This window comes from Balaenoptera borealis (assembly GCF_965194805.1).
Source record: "Balaenoptera borealis genome assembly, chromosome: 10".
Lineage (NCBI taxonomy): Eukaryota > Metazoa > Chordata > Mammalia > Artiodactyla > Balaenopteridae > Balaenoptera > Balaenoptera borealis.
The window spans coordinates 117,649,440-117,668,248 of record NC_138874.1 but is presented as its reverse complement, the minus strand read 5'-3'; the positions used below and the strand labels follow the sequence as shown (position 1 = coordinate 117,668,248).

General features: G+C 61.1%; 1 protein-coding gene across 1 annotated transcript in view; it reads right to left on the bottom strand.

Annotated features, from left to right (window-relative positions):
• The window catches only part of ADGRA1 (adhesion G protein-coupled receptor A1), a 34,818-nt gene that overhangs the window by 9,042 nt on the left and 6,967 nt on the right, over positions 1–18,809 (bottom strand). The window contains exons 3-5 of the mRNA XM_082407865.1: positions 16,388–16,515; positions 14,974–15,097; positions 10,419–10,564 (exon numbers count right to left, since the gene is read on the bottom strand). Of these exons, the coding sequence (XP_082263991.1) occupies positions 10,419–10,564; positions 14,974–15,097; positions 16,388–16,515 (398 nt within the window). The remainder of the gene's footprint in view (positions 1–10,418; positions 10,565–14,973; positions 15,098–16,387; positions 16,516–18,809) is intronic.

The following is an 18,809-nucleotide window of genomic DNA, read 5'->3' as shown; positions in this document are numbered from 1 at the left end:
AAGCACGAAAACGGATTCGACCTGGAGCGTCCGGAAGGGCCAGCCCTGTCCACACGTGCATTTAGCCCAGGGGGGCTGGTTTAGACGTCTGACCCCAGGACGGTGTGATGATAAATCTGTGTAGTTTTAAGCCCCTGAATTTGTGGTGATTTTTTCCAACAGGAGCAGGAAACTAACCCTGTCCCCCAGCTTACACCACCCAGAAATTCCCGTCCCAGGCGGAAGTCAGGAGTGTAAGTGGCAGTGGAATCACAGAGCTGAGTGCACGAGGCATCTGGAGAGAAGGACGGGTTTGTTAACCGGACGCAGCCTTCGTGCCCCAGACTCCTGCTTCAGAAGGTGCCTTCCAGCCGGTGGGAGTCGGGATAGCCGTTTGTAACACCAGCAGCCCCAGGTGATGCAGGGGGTGTGTGCTGTCCTGCGCAAAGGACAGACGGACGGACGGACGCACGGCCCAGAGGGAGGATGGGAGGAGGCTGGGTGCTCAGCAGGGGACGGCAGATGGGACCCCCAAGAGGTCCCCCCCGGGGAAAGGGGCAAGGGCTGAGGGATTTGGTGGGGTCACACCCCACCTCCGGCGCCACCAGGAGCAGCGTAACTACAGGAGATCTGGTCATTTGTCCACGTCACACGGCCAGATGGTGACACAGTTACAGAGATGGGTCTGACAAACACTCTGTGCAGTGAAAGAAACCAGATAAAAATATGAAATGAGCGATTCCATGTGGATACGGCTCAAAGTCAGTGCAGACAAAACTGGTGTTTAGGGATGCATACTTGGGTGGTAAAACTGTTAAAAAAGGCAATAAAAGTCATGAATCAGGACAGGGAGGGGGCTGGGTGTGGGCACGGCTGAGGTTTCCGCAGGGGAGGTTCCTCTTTCTTCCCCTGAAGGGCACACGAAAATTTCATAAACCTGTGCTGATGTTTTAGACTTATTTGGGGTGTAAATGTTCTATTTCTCAAAAAAAAAAAAAAAAAAGGAAAAAAGAGAAAGGACCAGCCCTCTCCCTGAGCCTGGGGTGCCGCAGAGCCTGGAGAGCGTGGGCTCCGGCAGCTCTGACCCCGCCACCCGCCTGCCCGGGCACCTGACCGTCCCCCGTCCTGTCCTCTGAGCTGGGCCTGGGCCCTGCCGTGCACGCTCGTCTGGCCGGAGCCCGCGTGCAGTCAGAATAAACCAGCTCCCGGGGCAGAGAACGCTGGACAGCGGCGCAGGGCCCAGATGGAGGGCGCTGTCCCTGCCGAAGCCGCTCGGGTCCTGGGCGGGCAGCTGTGGGGCTGGGTGAGGAGCCCCTGCGTGTGCCTGTCCCCAGCTCCAGGCAGGCCCAGCTGCCCTCGAGGGTGCAGTGTCAGTGACGGGCACACGGTGAGCTCAGGCCACTGGGGTTTCTGGCTCCAGCAGCGCAGGTCCCATCTACTTGAGCTTCAGTATTTTAAACGGGCTTTTGTTTAAGAGTCCCCTCTTTGCGCTTTTAGGCTAGTAATCCGCAAGCCTCCAGGGCCGCAGGGAAACCTGACTTTGAAATCCCAGCGGCCTCCCCAGTGCCTTTCCTGTGTCAGCTGAGCTGAGCAGGGGACCCTCTTTCCAGGTCGAGGGGGAGCAATGCTTCCCGGAGAGTCCAAAGCGCCACAAGAGAGGATGGAGGCCAGCAGAGGCCACTTTCTCCCTCTGCGGCTCGGCCGCCAGAAGGGACCAGTGGGTGAAGGAGCCCCCAGAAAGGACCTGGGAGGAGAAGCCGCGTCAGGCTGTGATGAGGGTCCTGCCCGCGGGCTGGGGGCCATGAGTCCCCCTCGCCCCGCTGGACAGTCGGTCCACTGTCCGGGGCCAGACGTGCTCAAGGCGCCCTCCCCCAGGACAGCCCGAGGAACCGCCGTCCGCCGACAGACCCTGGCTGGTCCGCGCCCTCGTGGAGCCTGGGTCTCTCTGGACGAGATGCGCTGACATGAAGAGCGGGTATGAACGATTCTCACGGGGGTCACTGCTGCCAGGCCTCCCCGTGTCCTTGAGCCGGGGAGATGCAGGCGGGGGTGGGGGGGGTGGAGGCTGGAGGGAGGATGACCTGTGAACCTGCCCAGGCACCGCCCTTCAGACCCGGTGTCCATCTCCTGGTGCAGTTAGCGTTCCTTGTGTTGCTCAGGACTTCTGAAACGCGAGAGATCAGGTTGATGATTTCAGCTCAGGTGAGAGAGCCGTCCACATCCATCGCCCAGGTATGTGGCTTTTAGAGCCACCGACGTGCCTCTGAGATGCAGACCCTCACATCCAGCTTGCACTGACCGGGGTGGACAGAGGACGGTGATAACCCCTGAGGATTTGAGGCCTGGAGAAAAGCTGGTGGATGAAGGCCTCGGGGCCACACAGTGAGGGACGCCTGTCCGAGCCCTGACCATGCCGTGCAGATGCTCCAAGACCATCTCCTGTTCAGAGTGTGCCAGGGTAACATGTAGCCAGGGTGCTTTACGATGACCAGCATGAAACCGCACCCCAATTGCCATGATTCTCTCAGTGACAGGTGCCAGCACGTGGGGCCGCGTGGTTGCTTTCACCTAGAAGGAGCCCTGTGTTCCTGGGCCGGGTCTGTGAGCCAGGACGTGATCCCAGGTGTGGCCTCACGGGGCCCCGGGGGTCAGGCTTGGAGGGTCCTGCTCGGTTCACCGACGGCCCCGGAGCCCTCTGCCCCCGTGGCCGTGCCGGGGAGTTGTGTGGTTCCGCCTGGCCCAGCGCTTGCCGAGCACGTCCCAAGCCCCTGGCCGTCTTTAATCACTGCTGCGAGAAGGGGTTCCTGGCAGAGAGAGCCCCAGGGAACTACCCCTCCGCCAGGCAGGGCCGTCCAGAGTCGGGGCCGGCTGCACGTGGGCTAATGGACGAGCCAGGGCCTCAGCTCTGCAAGCCTGTCATCCCGGGTGTAGGCACCTCGGCACCAGCGCCAACTGCGGTTTCCAGATAAGAAAACCACTGGCTGACCTTAAGGAATAGGAAACTACGTAGGTGCGCTTTATCAGAAAGGGCAGAACAGACTGCAAAATTAGGATGTAATTACATGCAGCTAAATTGGGAATTAGCCCCTGACCATCGGTAAAATCACAGCAAGAAGCTCCGTTTGATCCTGAGGTGGACGCCCTTTGGCCGACTGCTGTGGACTGAATGTCCCCCGTTCCCATGTTGAAATCCTCAACCCAAGGTGGTGGTATTGGGAGGGGCCTTGGTCATGCGAGTGGCGCCCTCACGAATGGGATTAGCGCCTTGTAAGGGACCGCAGAGAGCTCGCAGCCCCTTCTGCCGTGTCGGGTCGCAGCGAGAAGACGGACCTCTAGGAACCAGGAAGCTGGCCCTCACCAGACACCGAAGCTGCTGGTGCCTTTGTCCTGGACGGTCGGCCTCCAGAGCGTGGGAAACAAGTGTCTGTTGTTTAAGCCGCCGGCCTGTGGAGTTTTGTCTTCGTCACCCGAATGGACTAAGGCTAAGGGAGCGGGAGAGGTGGAGAGGTCTGTCCACCCAGAGACCCTGGCTGAGGGGCCTTGGCCGGCCCAGCCCATCCACAGAGGCTGCGGGCGGTGCCCGGCACAGCTGTTCTAGTGGCTCCCCCGGCGCTGGCTGAACGGCCCGCGAGCGGCTGGGCTTGGAGACTCACGATCACCAGCTTACACGCGGCACCTTCCGTGGGGATGACACAGGCAGGGAAGATAGAGACGTGGACAGAGAAGGGCCTGAACGAGGCTAAAGAGACAAACAGTCGTGAAGTTTGGGTGCCGAGCCCTCCTCGTGGTGGTGGCCTTTCAGCAGTGGCCGAGCCATGGCTCCTGGTCCGTCAGCGTGGACACGTGCCTCGTTTTCTCTGTTTGTGTCTCTCAGCCAGGCTCTCCCTCCCCAGCTTTCTGCCTCTCCTCCCCCCCGACACTCGGAAGTGCTGACCAGCAGGCCGGCTCTGCTCCCCGGGGCTGGTGGCTGGGGACCTGGGTCTCGGTGGTTGCCCGTATCACTGGCTGATAAGGGTGTTCGTGTGCCGGCTCGGCCCGGACACTTGTGCCAATGGCAGGTCTGGGGCGCCTGCTTCCTCCAGGGTCTGCAGGTCACCAGCTGTGGCGGTCGGGCTGCAGGGGCGCCTGTGTGGCCAGTCCCCAGGGCAGATCCGCGCGTGCCCGCAGCCGGCTTCCCTGGGCAGAAACCCCGTGTGCGCCCTGCTCCTGGGCGACGCTCCCGCGTGAAGAACCCTCCACCTGGGCTCTTGCTCGGAGCTGCAGCACCTTCTCAGCCCCACGCTGCAACTCACACCCCGACCGGCTGGACCCGCGTGGCAGACCCGGCCCTGGACTCGGTCTTCTGCTTGTTCCTGCTGCTTGGTTTGCTTTCAGACCACCCAGTGAAATTCCCTGGTGCCAGTGGCCCTCAGCTGCACCCCGGGCCCCAGCAAGGTCCGCACCTCTGGGTCGAGCGCCTTGGCTGTGCCCTGTGTGCCTGGCATGGCTCCGTGGCCCCCCTGTGAGCACAGCGAGCCCCCTTCAAGGCCTCGTCTGCGCTTCTTCCCGGAGCTGAGCTTTATCACCCCTCACCCAGCGTCTACATGCCCAGAACCCCCTCCCCAGCGTGCGAGCCTGTGCGGATTCGCCCAGACTCAGCCTCAGGCGTCTCCCCCACTGCGGCCCCGTGTGGGTCCCTCTGTGGAAGCGCAGCTAAGCAGCCGTCACCTCCGTGCTGAGCAGTGGAGGGGGGACCCCGGGAGTCCCATGATGATAGCTGAGCCTCTGGTCCTCACGTCAGAACAGAGTTTTGCTCAGACTGCTTTCCTCCAGCGCCCAGCTCAGATGAGCACTGAGGCTATGCATTCAAGGCCGAATTAAAAAATATTTACTGAATCACTGTCATTCATCTGCACGTGGTTTCGACATTTGACGAGGAGGAGCTGTGGGCCTGGTTCCGAGGAGACAAAGGGGCTAGAGGCAGTCCTTTCCCTCGGGCCAGGGAGAGGGCGCAGCAAAGCCCCTGTTAGATGTACTGCGGTGGCTGCCAGCGGCATTCTGTGGGATCCAGGGATACGGCCCTGCAGGAGCAAGGGGAGTGGCAGGCGTGGGGAGCGGCCGTCACCACGTGGTGGAGGCAGGCGTCCTAGCAGGGGCTGCCGGGGGACGGCGGGGGCTCAGGCTGGGGACCGGCGTCAGCGGCGTCGGGGCCCTGCGTGCTTCCACGTCAGGAGGGGACTCTGGAGGGACGGGGGTTGGACGGAAGGGCACTGAGGGCGGGAGGCCTGGGGGACGGAGAGCGGTCTGAAGGGAGTACAGTGGCTGAGGGAGGCGGGGTGACAGAGGAGGGGAGGCTGGGAAGACAGGGGCTCCTCCTGACGTGGGGAGGGGACGAGACCAACGCGGAGCAACGCCCAGCTTCCTGACCCTGACGTGGGGGTGGCGGTGCTAGTGCCTGACTGAGCCGCCTGCTGTGTGTGGTGGTGCTGGGCGTGGGCTCGGGTCCATGTGGACACACCAGGGTGCTGGGCGTGGGCTCGGGTCCACGTGGACACACCAGGGTGCTGGGCGTGCACTCGGGTCCACGTGGACACACCAGGGTGCTGGGCGTGGGCTCGGGTCCACGTGGACACACCAGGGTGCTGGGCGTGGGCTCGGGTCCACGTGGACACACCAGGGTGCTGGGCGTGCGCTCGGGTCCACGTGGACACACCAGGGTGCTGGGCGTGCGCTCGGGTCCACGTGGACACACCAGGGTGCTGGGCGTGGGCTCGGGTCCACGTGGACACACCAGGGTGCTGGGCGTGGGCTCGGGTCCACGTGGACACACCAGGGTGCTGGGCGTGGGCTCGGGTCCACGTGGACACACCAGGGTGCTGGGCGTGCGCTCGGGTCCATGTGGACACACAGGAGTGTGGGTGTGGTTTTGTGGCCCTCGTGGACACACTATTAGTTGTGTTGGGGCCTCTGAGAGACAGCATTGGCACCTTGGGGCCCGAAGGCTGGACCAGGGCTGCATGGACACTGGGCATTGGTGGCTGGAGTGGGGAGCTCTGCCTTGAGTCCCTCCGGGCATCTTGGTGTGAGGGGACCCTGTCATGGGTGGGCGGCGCTGTGTCCTGGATCGGGGGGCCTGGTAGTGGAGGCTGGGCTGGGTGGGCCCTTGGGAGCTGGACCGGGCTCCTGGCCGGGTCCATGGTCCAGTCCTGCCCCCTCACTGGGCAGCTCCCCTGTGGGGCATGGTCCTCCCTCGCCTCCTGCTGTTCTTTCCCACCTCCGCTCTCCCCCTAGCCCTTCACAATGCTTCCTGCGCTGCCCATGTGCTGGTTCCCCAAGGCCTACCCGCCCCCCCTCAAGAAAACCAGAAGGTACTGGTGCCAACACCCTGGGCCCAGCTGAGGCTCTGAGTCTGTCCCATCCCCAGACTCCCACCCCCAAAGCTGAGGGGTAGCACCTCCTTGTCTAAATGTTCACCCTTTTGTTCCAGGTGGTGATACCCCAGCAGGAAGCCCTGAGGCAGGACTGACGGGCCAGGGACCCAATTCACACTCAGCTCACAGCCACGAGAGACCCGTAAAGGCCTTGACTCTGCTCGGTGACCCTTGGCCCTGGCCCAGGGCCTGAATCGAGGTGCTCCCCTAGAGCCCACACTCCACGCCCATTCCATTCCTCACATAGAGAAAGCAGACAGCTAGCCTGGCCGAGCAGCCCCACAGCAGAACCTGCAAAGTAACCCGCCTCCACCCCAGGCCCTCCCCGGCTCCTGACCCTGACCTCAGAGCTTTCCAAGCACCGGAAGGAATGAAATAGTATGTTTCCCATCATTGGAGTCAAGATCTCTCCCCTCAGCCACGTGGCCCTTCAGTCAATCTGGAATTCCCTCACTCAGCTGTCTCTAAGACTTTCAGCACAATTCTAGAGAGATTCACCCCACCCCCTGAAAACTGAATCATCTGTGGAAAATAAACAACACATTCATAGATAGCCAGTGGGTAGAAGAGAAAATCACAAGGACAATCAGAAAAGACCTTGAGATGAATGAATAAACCCCACAACACACCACAACCTCTGGGATCAGCAAAAGCATTGCCCAGAAGGAAATTCATAGCCATAAATTCTAGAGTCAAAACAGAAAGATCTCAAATCGGGAATCTGACTTTATACTGTAAGGAACTGGAACAAAGAAGAGCAAACTGAATTCAGATCAGCAGAAGGAAGGGAGTAATAGACACTAGAGCAGAGATAAATACAACAGAGGCGGTCACTAATTAGCTGCTGATGTGTGAACTGGGACAACCCTCGAATCTCTATGCCTCCGTTTCCTTATTTTGTAAAATAGAAATAGTCATGTTCCCTCTAATGTGTGTGAAAGTACTTTGTAAACTATGAGGTATTAGTAAACTTACTTTACGTCGGACACATTTTCTGTTCTAAACAAACTGTGAATAATCATAAAACACATGCCTGCCCTTTAGCGTAGAGCGTGACAGAGTATGTGCTCAATAAATGTCGCCTATTTCAAAAAAGAAAAATTAAAAAATAGAGAAAATTGATGAAATCAAAGTTGGTTCTTCAAAAAGATTGACAAAATTGGCTAACTATTAGCTAGACTAAGAGAAAAAGAGAGAGGCCTAACACAGTCCTGGAAGTCCTAGCCAGAGCGATTAGGCAAGAAAAGAAAGAAAAGCATTCAAGTTGGAAACAAAGAAGTAATACTCCCTACATGCAGATGACATGATGTATATAAGATCCCAAAGGATCCACAGAAAGTTGCTGGAGCTAGTAAGCAATTTCAGCCAAGTTGCAGGACACAAGATCAACACAAGGAATCAGTTGTATTTCTATACGTATGTAATGAACAGCCTGAATATAAAGCTAAGGAAACAATCCCATTTACAATAGCATAAGAAATACTTAGGAAAAAATTTAACCACGGAGCACAAGATATGTGCACTGAAAACTGTAAAACATTCCCGGGAGGAATTAAAGAAGAATGGAAAGATATCCTGCGTTTACAGATTGGATACTCTTAATAATGTTAAAATGGTAACACATCTTAACATGCTCTCCAGATTCAATGCAATCTCTATTTAAAGTCCAATGGCCATTTTTGCAGAAATGGAGAAAACTATTTTAATATTTGTGTGGGATTTCACAACTGTTTTCTTTTTATTTCTCAATGGAAAACTGCAGAGCTGGGCTGGGAGGACACAGGGCCTCTGGCCACTGCCCGTGCCGCCCAGCCCTCCCCGAGGGTCCAGCAAGACCTGGTGCGCTCTGTTCTGACAGCTTACGCACGACGCCCTGGCAGCACGTGGCCTTTTGGGGCGCTTCCCTCCCAGGAAGTCCCAGGAGCTAACTTCCTGTTGCTGTTGGTAAAGCCCAGGAGACTTTCCAGTCTTGGGAGTGGGGTCAAGGATGCAGTAAAAGGACGCCTGTTGCGGGGCCGGTGGGAAGATCCCCACTGACGAGGATGCTTCCGGGGTGAGGAGGCTGAGGGCAGAGGCTGCAGGGCCTGGAGTGCGGAGGGCACGACGTGAGCCCCGGGGGCCTGGGACGAAAGTCTCTGGTCCCTGATGGTTCCCCCCAGCCTTTGAGGTCCCCACGACCAGCCTCTGGTCTCTCTGGAGAAGGCCCAGGCCCATCACATTCGCTGCCAGCCCCCGGCCAGGCCGGGCCCAAGACAGCAGACTGTGGTGGTGATGGGGGGAGCGGGCCCGTGGTGGAGCCAGAAGCAGACGCCCCCCCCCCCCAACATCTGCACCCGTCGGGGGTGTGCGTGCCGGGACGGGGTGGCGACGGGCAGGCCGGTAACCGAAGGAGCTACTGGGGTCACAGCGCTACGTGGACGCCCCAGCGCCAAGGCCCTTTGTACTAAAGGAAGTGGACGCCGGGGCGGGGGGGTGGCAGTGGCCTCCGGGCAGTACCAGGAGGAGCGGCCAGTTTCCCAGAGTGACCTGCGGCTGTGACAGTGCGGCTGGGGCGGTCCCCACCCCAAGCCCCAGGTCGCGGAGCCCCGCGGCGCCGGGTCGCGTGCCCTTTGCAGCTGTCAGAGGAAAGCAGAGCGTGCTCCACGGCCCCACCCCAGCCTTCAAGCGACCAGGCAGCGCTTCCGTCAATTTCAGACCCGCTAACGCATTTTGAGAGTGATTTTTAAACCCAGGGGACCTGGGGCCTCCCTGGCAGGAGACGAGATGATGAAACCCCGCCTCCCTGGCCCAAGTCACTGCGAAAGCGCCACTGCCCCTGGTTGCCACGTGGCAACGCGTCTGCTCCACCTGAAAATCAAATAGTGTCGGAAGCCTGGGGATGGGGACAGGCTGGTGTTGGGGGGCGGGGCACCATCCACTTAAATAACACAGGGCGCTTTTTAATCTGCCTCAGAATGGGCGCTCTGCCGGGCTGTGGGCTTACTGAGCGCTGGTCCACGGCCCTCCAAATGCAAAGCCAGACAGAGCTCGGTCCGAGGGGCCGGGAGTCCCTGGTGCCCCCCGCCTGGGCCACAACCTCACAGCGGCAGCAGCTGCCTTTCCCAGAGACCGCCTGGTTGGGATCGTCTCAGGAATCCCAGGCAAAAGGCTCCCAAACGCCAAGGGTCCCCCCACCCCCAGCCCAGTTTCCAGGGCAGCCTCTGGCCGAGCTGCACGTCACCACCAGCGGGCGCCCTGGGGAAGCTCAGTGGGCAGCCAAGGCTTATGCTCTCCGAGCTCAGGTGACGTCCTGGAGATGGTGGCAGCCGGATGGCTTTGGGCAGCTGGTGCCCAGGCTCAGGGCCACGTAGGCCGATCTGAGCCTGGCTCTTGCCAACGGCCGATTTGGGTTCAGTCTTGGCTCAGAAAATTGAAGGGCAGAGCCCAGCAAAACACTGATTGCCATGGATGGCTGCCCAGTGATGGGGGCAGGTATGTCCTTGTCTAAAGGAGCCGAGATCGCTCCTTGGTGTGAAGTGAGATGCACTCCTGCCGTGGCCCTGCCAGGCTGGTGCCCCAGCGTTTCCCTGGCTCTGATGCTGGAAGGGGGTCTGGGGCTCCATCGGCCCCAGGCCTGTTCCTACCACGTCCACCTCGAACCCTCCTGGCCCGAGGAAGAAACAGGGACAGCTGGCTGGAGCAGGGGCCTCCAAATCCGTGCCCAGGCCACGCGGTCACCCTGAGATCAGGTTCCCCTCTTAGCTCACTGAGGCCCGTGAATAAACCAAAGCCAAGACCAGGGCACTGACCCACCACGGAGCCATCTGTCCGCACGCCCACCCAACGTGGGTGCTGGGGTTCTCCCAGCGGAAACTCAGCAGCACCAGAGGGCAGTCACCCCAGCACCAGGGCCCCACCCTGCCCCTGGCCACCTGTGCCATCGGATCGTCCTCAGGCCCCAAGTTCCCTTGTGGCCAAGACCCCCAGAAGGAGGTCCAGGGCCGGGGTCTCTTGGAGCCGGGTGGTGGGGCGGCCAGGCGCACTCAGTACCTGAGCAGGGGCTGCTTGGGGTACGGTGGCTGGTCTGCCCCTGGGCACAGCGGGGCCTTCTTGGTCACCTGCTTGTAGATGTTCCTGGCGGTCACTCCGATCCACAGCATGGTGGACAGCGTGGAGTAGTGCAGCGCGATGCCCACCTGGGGGGAGAGAGCCAGTGAGCCAACCGCCCCCAGCCCTGCCCCCGCCGGCGCACGTTCCCCCAAGTCCGAGCCCCTCCCCCTTGCATCCGCAGGGGGCAGCTCAACAGTGACAGGAAGTGGGCCTGGCGGGGGCACTGGGGTCCTCAGGGCAGATGCCACTCTTCACAGGGGCTGGAGCCCAAGGGAGCCGCGTGGGCTGCCAGGACCCTTGAACGAGGTCAGATGCCACACTTCACAGGGGCTGGAGCCCAAGGGGTTGCGCGGGCTGCCAGGACCCTTGAACGAGGTCAGCACGGCCGTCCTGCAGAGAGGTGTGTGAACGACACCCTGGGCATGGTCCTGGTGGCGAGCACATCCTCCCGCGTGTGGGCCGGGTGCACACGTCCATGTGGTTGGCATGGCTCAGCCCCACCGGCGCCCACCAAAGGAAGGGAGGGGCGGTGGCGCAGCGGGGTCTCCCGGGATTCCGGTGTTTGCGGCTCGGGGGTGAGATAAAGCGCTTCGGGGTCAGAGGCTGAAGTTCACTCCCTGCCAGTCGGAGTCGCTCATTACTATGGCAACAGCCCCGGTCGCCCATGGCGGCGGCTCTGCCTTAGCTGATTACATATTCCACACCCCATCATCTCCACCCGATTCTGTAAAATGAGGTTACCTTTGAAGTAATAACCTGACATTTCGCAATGACAAGTAAAATATAGCTGTAATTGTAAGGATGTCAATGTTTAAGGAATACAGAGATTCTGTGAATAAAGGTAAAACATCACACCATTATAATGATTTATCAAATCCAGGGTTCAATTTTTACTTATGAGAAGGCTCCGTAATAATCGGTGAGAACGCTGTGGGGTGGTGGGAAACTCCCCGGGCTGTGTTTACGGTTTCAGATGGCTCCCTGCAGGTGGGAGAGCCCAGCCTTTCCCTCGGCCTGGCCTGGGCCTCGTGATGGGGCCGCGTGTGCCTGGTGCCTTGAGCTCACGGCCGCACCCCAGCCTGGCCGAGAGGAGGAGGCATGAGGAACTGAGGGGCCAGGACTCCCTGCACCAGAAACAGGAGGAAAGGGGACCGTGTGGGCCTGGCCCTCGACTGAAGGACAGCAGAGTGGCTCTCATCATGTGTAAGTAGAAACAGTCAGAGACACGTCCTTGGAAGGAACGCCACCCTCGGCCTCTGGAGCTGGTCCCAGGCCGGGAAGAGGACCCGGAGCCCAGAGCGGGGGCAGGGAGGTGGCAGAGCCGGCTGGGCCCTTCATCCGCCTGCTCCGAGCTTCGCCGGACTGTGCACGTCTGTGGCTGATGAGAAGGTACACAGAGCAGGACGCTGTCTGCCAGACGCCAGCTTCAGGCTGGACACGTGGAGCGGTCGCAGGGTCATCACCCTGGCGGACAGACAGCCCCTCCACCATCCCGGCCGCCATCTGTGCTCCCGGACCCAGGGCTGGCGCTGACGCACCGGGGTTAGCGGGGCCTGTGGCGGCCGCCCGTGCCCACGACGTCAAGGAGCCCTTCGGTGAGGCGCGCAGCCGTGGTTTCGTCGCCATAACAATCGTCCGTTCTCTCCAGCCATCCTGAGCTCTGGGCCGCTCCCGTTCCTCATGTCTCTGTAACACGTTTCGCTGTGACGCTTGGACGAGGACGGCTGGCTGCGGGGTCTGTGCCAGGCCTGGGGTGGCGGTGAACCGTCACTGTCCCCGTGCGGGCAGGCTGGCCGCCGGCCGGAGCAAATCCACATTTACGCTGATGCACCGGCTTGTGTGGTCACGGAGGCTGAGACACCCAGAGTTTGCAGCTGGCGGGACAGCCGATGGTGTGGTTTCGGTCTGAGCCCGAATCCAAAGGAGGAAGACTGAGGCCAGCCCCAGGACACACAGGGGTCTCTCTTACTCAGACTTCTGTTCTGTCCAGGCCCGCGGGGACTGGATGAGGCCGGCGTTGGGGAGGACAGTCTGCTCTCCTCAGGCCACGGCTCGAATGTTCGCCTCATGCTGAAACACCCTCACAGACACGCGCAGAAAGACGTTTGCACCATGACCGGTCGGCTCGACACAGGACATCAACCTTCACACCTTCCAGCCGTCCTGGTCCTGGGCTGTGTCCCCTGGGCTCTCTCTCCTCCAGCGAGTGGCGGCCCCACGGCTGTGGCCACCCAGCCCCGCACCTGCTCTCTCTCCCCATCTCTCCTCTGGGCACTCGGTGGGCGCCGTTCAGCCCGTGTGTGGCTGGCCGTCCGGCTGGAATCCTGTTCTCACTGCCCCAGACCTGGCCCACTGCTGGTTTGCGAGAGAGAGCGAGGCCCTGATTCCTTCTGGAAACGTGGTCAGGAAGCCAGGCCAGCACGGACTCCAGAGCCGAGGCTGCTCCCCGACAGGGCCATGAGGTTGTCACTACAAGGGGACCGAGCGTGTCTCACATCAACAGGACCTCTGCAGATCTTGCCTCTCCAGACCCTCCAGGCCTGTCCTCCCGCATCCACCACACACTTCGGGGTCCAACCGGCTGCACCGGCCAGGCCTCGGCTGCCACAAGGACGCCTGGCCCCCGGAGCCCCTGTCTGGGCTGGCAGTCTTGGGGTCAGTTCCCGGTTGGGGGAGGCAGGGCTCCCAGGCCTGTAAGGGCCGTGATGACCTGAGGGGCTGGGGGTGCCTGGAGCTGGCTGCACCGCCAGGTCCCAGGGCTCCCACTGCAGGGTCCCGGCATGTGGAGCGCTGGTGGCAAAGTGTGGATTAAAGATAACAATCCATTTCACTGCTTCCAGACGGCTCCACGTCTCAGCAGGTGTTCACAGGCGGACGGTAAATTGGATTTCCCGGGGCTCTCCCAGGGGGTGTTTCCACGCTATCGAGAGGCTTCCGGAAGCGTGTCTGCCCCTCTGCGTGGTTTTCAGGGATGTGCTGGTGACTTTTCTGCTGGGATCCAGGAACAGGTGGCAGAATCGGCTTCCCAGTGGGACAGTTGGCCCTAACATGGATTTGCAGAAAAGCGACCTCTCTTCTGTGTAGAGGCGCCTGGGGAGACTGGGCCACAGGGTCCCCGGGTCCTGTCTCATGGGTCTGGCACCTTGTTTGCAGGGGGGAGGCATCGGGGGAGGAGCTCACAGCCTGATTCCTCCCCAAGGTACCTCTGTGGGGGCAGCCTCTTGCCCCTGATACCCAGGAGTCGCCCAGCTGCTGCCGTCTGTGCAGGAGGACAAGTCATTTTTCGTGTGGACAAGGGGCGTGGAGGTCAGGTAATTGGGCTGCAGCAGACTTCACGGCTGTCAATAAACTGTTGTTGAATTCACACAACCAAGGCTGCGAGGGGTGCATGTGACGTCCCGGTGGGTGCTAGCAGAGACGCTCCCTCCATGTGGTCCAAGCAGATGGACACACACCAAATGAGTCCTTGGTGAGATGCCCTGTGGTCCATGGGGAAGCCCCACCTGGCCCCTGCCTGGGTGCTGGAGGGGTCTGCCCGCCTGGAGGGGACTGTCCCCCTGGAGGGGACTGTCCACTGGGCTGAGCTGAGGCCAGGAGTAGGCGGGCTGGTGAGAGGCTGGAGGGGGAGAGCACGAGGGGCCTCGGTGTCCAGTTGCAAAGGCACCTGGGCCTTCTGTCCTTGACTCATAGTTGACAGAAGGGCCTCTTCTGGGCTCTGTCAGGACCGGAGGGTAGTTCGTACTACCCGCCCTCGCCTTCTTTTGGCCGCGCTGCGCGGCATGTGGGATCTTAGTTCCCTGACCAGGGATCAAACCTGTGCCCCCTGCAGTGGAAGCGTGGAGCCTTAACCACTGGACCGCCAGGGAAGTCCCTTTCCCCCCTTTTAAGGAAGGTCAGGCAGGGCTGTGGGGTGGGAAGAAGACCCCTCTGTGCCTTCTTCTCGATGCTCCCCTTTCACCTGAGGGGGCCAGACCTCCCCAGCACAAGACCGCCGAGTCCCAGTTGGAGGGTGGGGCCCGCATGTCTCTTCCATGGCCCCGAATCCCTGGCGACCCGCCAGTGATGGCACTCTCTCCCTGACGAGGAGCTGCGGCACCTACATCCATGGACTCTTACCTGGGCCGAGGGAGCAGGGGGTCCCGCCCCTGTGCTCCTACCCCACCTGTCTCTGCAGGAGAGGCAGGTCGTGTCCCTGTTTCTGCGATGAGCCCCGGACTATGAATGTCTCATTAACATGTCACCATAGGCCTTGGAGAAAACTGGTCCGATTGGAAAAGAAACTAAATGACATGATCAAATGCTGAGCAAATCGGTCAGACTCACACGGGAGAGGTGTAGACGCACAGGATGCTTAACTGTCCCCTTCACGAGAAGCCTGAACAAGCACTCGAATGTGGTTTCGTACCCAAGACGGTTATCACGAACTTCCCCTTTGGTAGGAGAGTTGACAAACACTTCAGATTTTGTAGCAAAATGAAGACCCAACAGCACTCACCGCCTGGCACAGGATCGGGTACTTGGTGCGGTTGATGCCGCCGGCGAACACGGAGAAGGTCAGGGCCGCGTGGAAGCAGAAGTTCAGGAGCGTGTGCCGGCCTTTCCGGCTGATCCGGATGGCGCTGCAGGAACGGAGATTTCAGGTCAGGAACCGGCCTCTCAGGGCAGAGTGTAGAAGTGAACCCTTTTCTCCAAATGCCGTGTCCCGTCCATGCGGGGAATGGGCTGAAGACCTCGGAGTGGGACGGAGACGGGTAGGGAAAAGCACACCAGAGAGACCAGGTCGGGGAAAGATGGATGGACACGCTGAATCCACCTTAGCATGTGGCCTTGGGTGGTTTGTTGGAAAATCGCCCTGGAATGCTGTGACTGGAAGGTCTCTGGTCATTGGACAGATGAGGACCTTGAGGCCCTGGGACTCTATGATTTGTCCAATGTCACAGAGGGAGGATGGGGAGGAAACCCAGTCCCACCTCCTGGTTCCCCAGACAGAGTTCTTCCCTCTCTGAGCAGAGGCTGTACCTTAGGAGGAGGCTGTGATTGACTGTCTCTGACATGATCCCCTGTAGCCGGGCCTGTACCTGGATAGGACGCTGCCTGTGGCTGTGAACATACCCATGACCAGGCCCCAGCCCTGGCGATGGACAAAATGAAATTTCTTAGCCTATGCCTGCAGCTGTGATTATGACCACAGCTCCTCTGTGGCCTTGAATACACCCAGGCCTTTACCTATGACCATGGCCTTGGACATGCCCAAGCCTCTACCTGTGACCATGGCCTTGGACATGCCCAAGCCTCTACCTATGACCCTGGCCTTGGACACGCCCAAGCCTCTTCCCCTGACCCTGGCCTTGGACACGCCCAAGCCTCTACCTATGACCATGGCCATGGCATACCCAAGCTTCTTCCCATGACCATGGTTATGACTGTGGCCTAGGCTTTGCCCATGACTTTGATTGTGGACTTGACCGTGATGGCGACCAGGACCCCTCCTCACATTACCCAGCGCATCTTCAAGTGATGCCCCACCCCCTCCAGGCAGACATGGCCAGGAAACCAGCTCTGTAGAAAACCAGCTGGACTCCCCTGTCGATGAAAAGCAGAGGGCAAGGCTGCTCGAAGTTTCCGCAGCTGCTCTAATTTCCTCAGGCCACGGGCTATCGGGGCCCCTGAACGGACACGGCGCCACTGGAGAAAGAGCGCGTGCCACCTGATTTGATGAGCACGGGGAGGCCCGGGATGGAAGGCGAGGCTGTCCCCCAGCACTTGGCCACCCTCGGCCGCCAGAGCCATCTGGGCGCTGGGCAGGCTCAAGCTGGCCGGCTGCCTGTGAAGTACCTTCCAGGGACTCCTTGCTACATGAGGGCAGGAGAGGGCTTGCCCTTGAAGGTGAGGGGCAGAGCGGGCCTTACCTCTGGTGGACGACGTAGGTGATGGCGGAGGCCAGCAGACACAGCAGCATGACGGCCGTGCAGGCATACACCACGGGGTGCAGGAACTCCCCTGGGGACTGGGGCAGGGACAGGACGGTTCTCAAATCCTGGAAAGGACATGGAGCACACCCGTGTGACCAAGGTGGCCGGGCTGTCCCCAGGTCCAGCCTCTGCCCAGCAAGGGGCTGGAAGCATTTCCTGGATCGCGTGGAGGTTCGCAGGTCTCAGCAGAAATGGTCGGCCTGGGGCGGGGGGGGGGGGGCCCCACCAGGGGAGCACTCAGGGCAGGTGGCGTGTGGCCTCGTGGGCCCCCCACCAGTCCACTCAGCTGCGGGTGCCTCTGGGGGCTCTGACGGCCAGCTCCCCAAGGGCAGCCCCCTGAACACCCGGCTCCTGCTTCTGTCAAATGCCCTTGTACGATGGCACAACTTGCCCCCGTGAGGCTTGTGTCAGGTTACCCCCGAGTCCACTCCGGGCCTCACACCCACTGCAATGCTGCTTTTAGTGGTCTCCCAGGAGAATTTGTGTCATTTCAGTAAGTCTGCCCAGAGGTGACTCAGGTCAGTGGGGGAAGAGCAGCAGGTGTGAGCAGGCTTGAGAACCCCGGGTGCACCACCTTCACTGTTTGTCACAGCCCAGGTAAAGGGCTGAAGGTCAGGGTCCAAAGGACATCCATTTTCCCTGGAGGATGTAAGACTGAGGGCAGAATGTCCCGGGCTAGACATTCAGAGCTGAGGGAGGTTCTGTCTTTTTATTCATCAGGTAAGCGAGGCCCCCTGCGTCAGGCGCTGGGGTTCAGAGGCCAACCCCCGACGCAGCCCCGGAAGTGCCCTGCATCGGAGCTGCATTCCCAGGGCGAGCCCGGGCACACCTGCCAGGGGCACCCCCAGGGCCGGTGAGGACCCGGAGGGGCGCGGGGCACACCAGGCTGGGAGGTAGGGGCGAGAGCCTGCGGCACCCACCTCTGACCTCTGACCCTCTGCCCGCACCGAGCCCTGCTCTGGACGCTTCGTGTGGTACAAGTCGTCGAGTCACACGAGAAGCCCGCTGTGGACTGAGTTGTCCCCACCATCCGGAGGGCGTGGCTTTTAGGGACGTGGCTCAGGTTGGGTAGGGTCCTCGGGTGGCCCTGACCAAAGGGACCAGAGCCCCTGTAAGAAGGGGCCGGCAGAGGACAGGACAGCACCAGCACACGGCGGGAGGGGCCGTCTACACCGCAAGGAGAGGCCTCGGGAGAAGCCAACCTGCAGGTGCCTGGACCTTGGGCGTCCAGCCTCCTGGACTCTGGTTTAAGCCGCCTGCTCTGAGGGACTTTGTCACGGCCGCCCCAGGGGACAAGCTGAGCGGTGCTCTGGTTCCCACTGCCCAGGTCAGAGGGTGGAGCCCTTGCTCGATGCCCCAGCCTGCACGCCCTGCTCTGCTCCCACGGCCCTGGGGGACACGCTGGGCTCTGGGGAGCAGGCTGGGGGCACTGCCCACAGGCTGAGCTGGGCCTGTGGAGAGCCACCTGGCATCCCCTGGGGGACCACCTGAGCTGCGCCGGCTGTGACCACGCGGCTGGTGGTCAGAGCCAGGGCTCTGCCGTCGTGCTGGCCCCATTCCCGCAGACCGCAGGGGCGTCCAAGGCTGACGCCCCCGCCCCAGGCCCAGAGCAGCTCCAACTGGTGCCTCCCTGGGCTGCGAGGACAGCGGAGGTGGCTGGCGGCTCCTCCAGGATGGGGTCGTGGGGAGCAGAGATGCACCCGAGAAGGCCTTGGCCTGTCACAGCAGGAGTCAGGAAGCCAGCGCGTCCGGGCTCAGGTGGCTTCTCTCCTCGTGGACGTTCCTGGAGGCCCGGCCAGCCAGGGGACGCGCTCAAAGGAGCCACCCTGGGCCCCAGCTGGGGCCTCCGCACCCCGACTTTGCTCCGACGCAGGAACTTTGGTGAGGAGGTCGCTGTTGTCATGGCAACAGCTGATTGAATTTGGTCACCGGGAAGAGGCACCGAGTGACCTGGACGCCGAGGGGGCCTCAGCGTCTGGCTGCCCAGGGTCCCCACTGTCCAGTGAAGCCAGAAATAGCGCCCTGCCCAGAATAAGCCGGCGGTCGGGGAAGGGCGCCGCGGCTGCCCTCGTGCTGCAGGCCTGACCGTCCACGGGCCGGGAAGCCTGAAGCGCAGGTGTAGACGTGCACAGAACCCCAACGGCTCCCGTCCAGACACCCAGGGTGTCAGCAGGATGCACGCTGCGCTCACAGCCCAAATCCGTGGAGTCACGAGCTCAGGAGGAAAGGCAGCCAAGAGACGCCAGCCTCAAGGTGACTGGGACGCGGAGGCTGCACGTCCCCAGGGGAGACCTGGAGGTCCCGCCCACTCCAGATGCCCGGGAAGGCTCGGCACAGGGGAGGGTCTGTGGTCAAATCC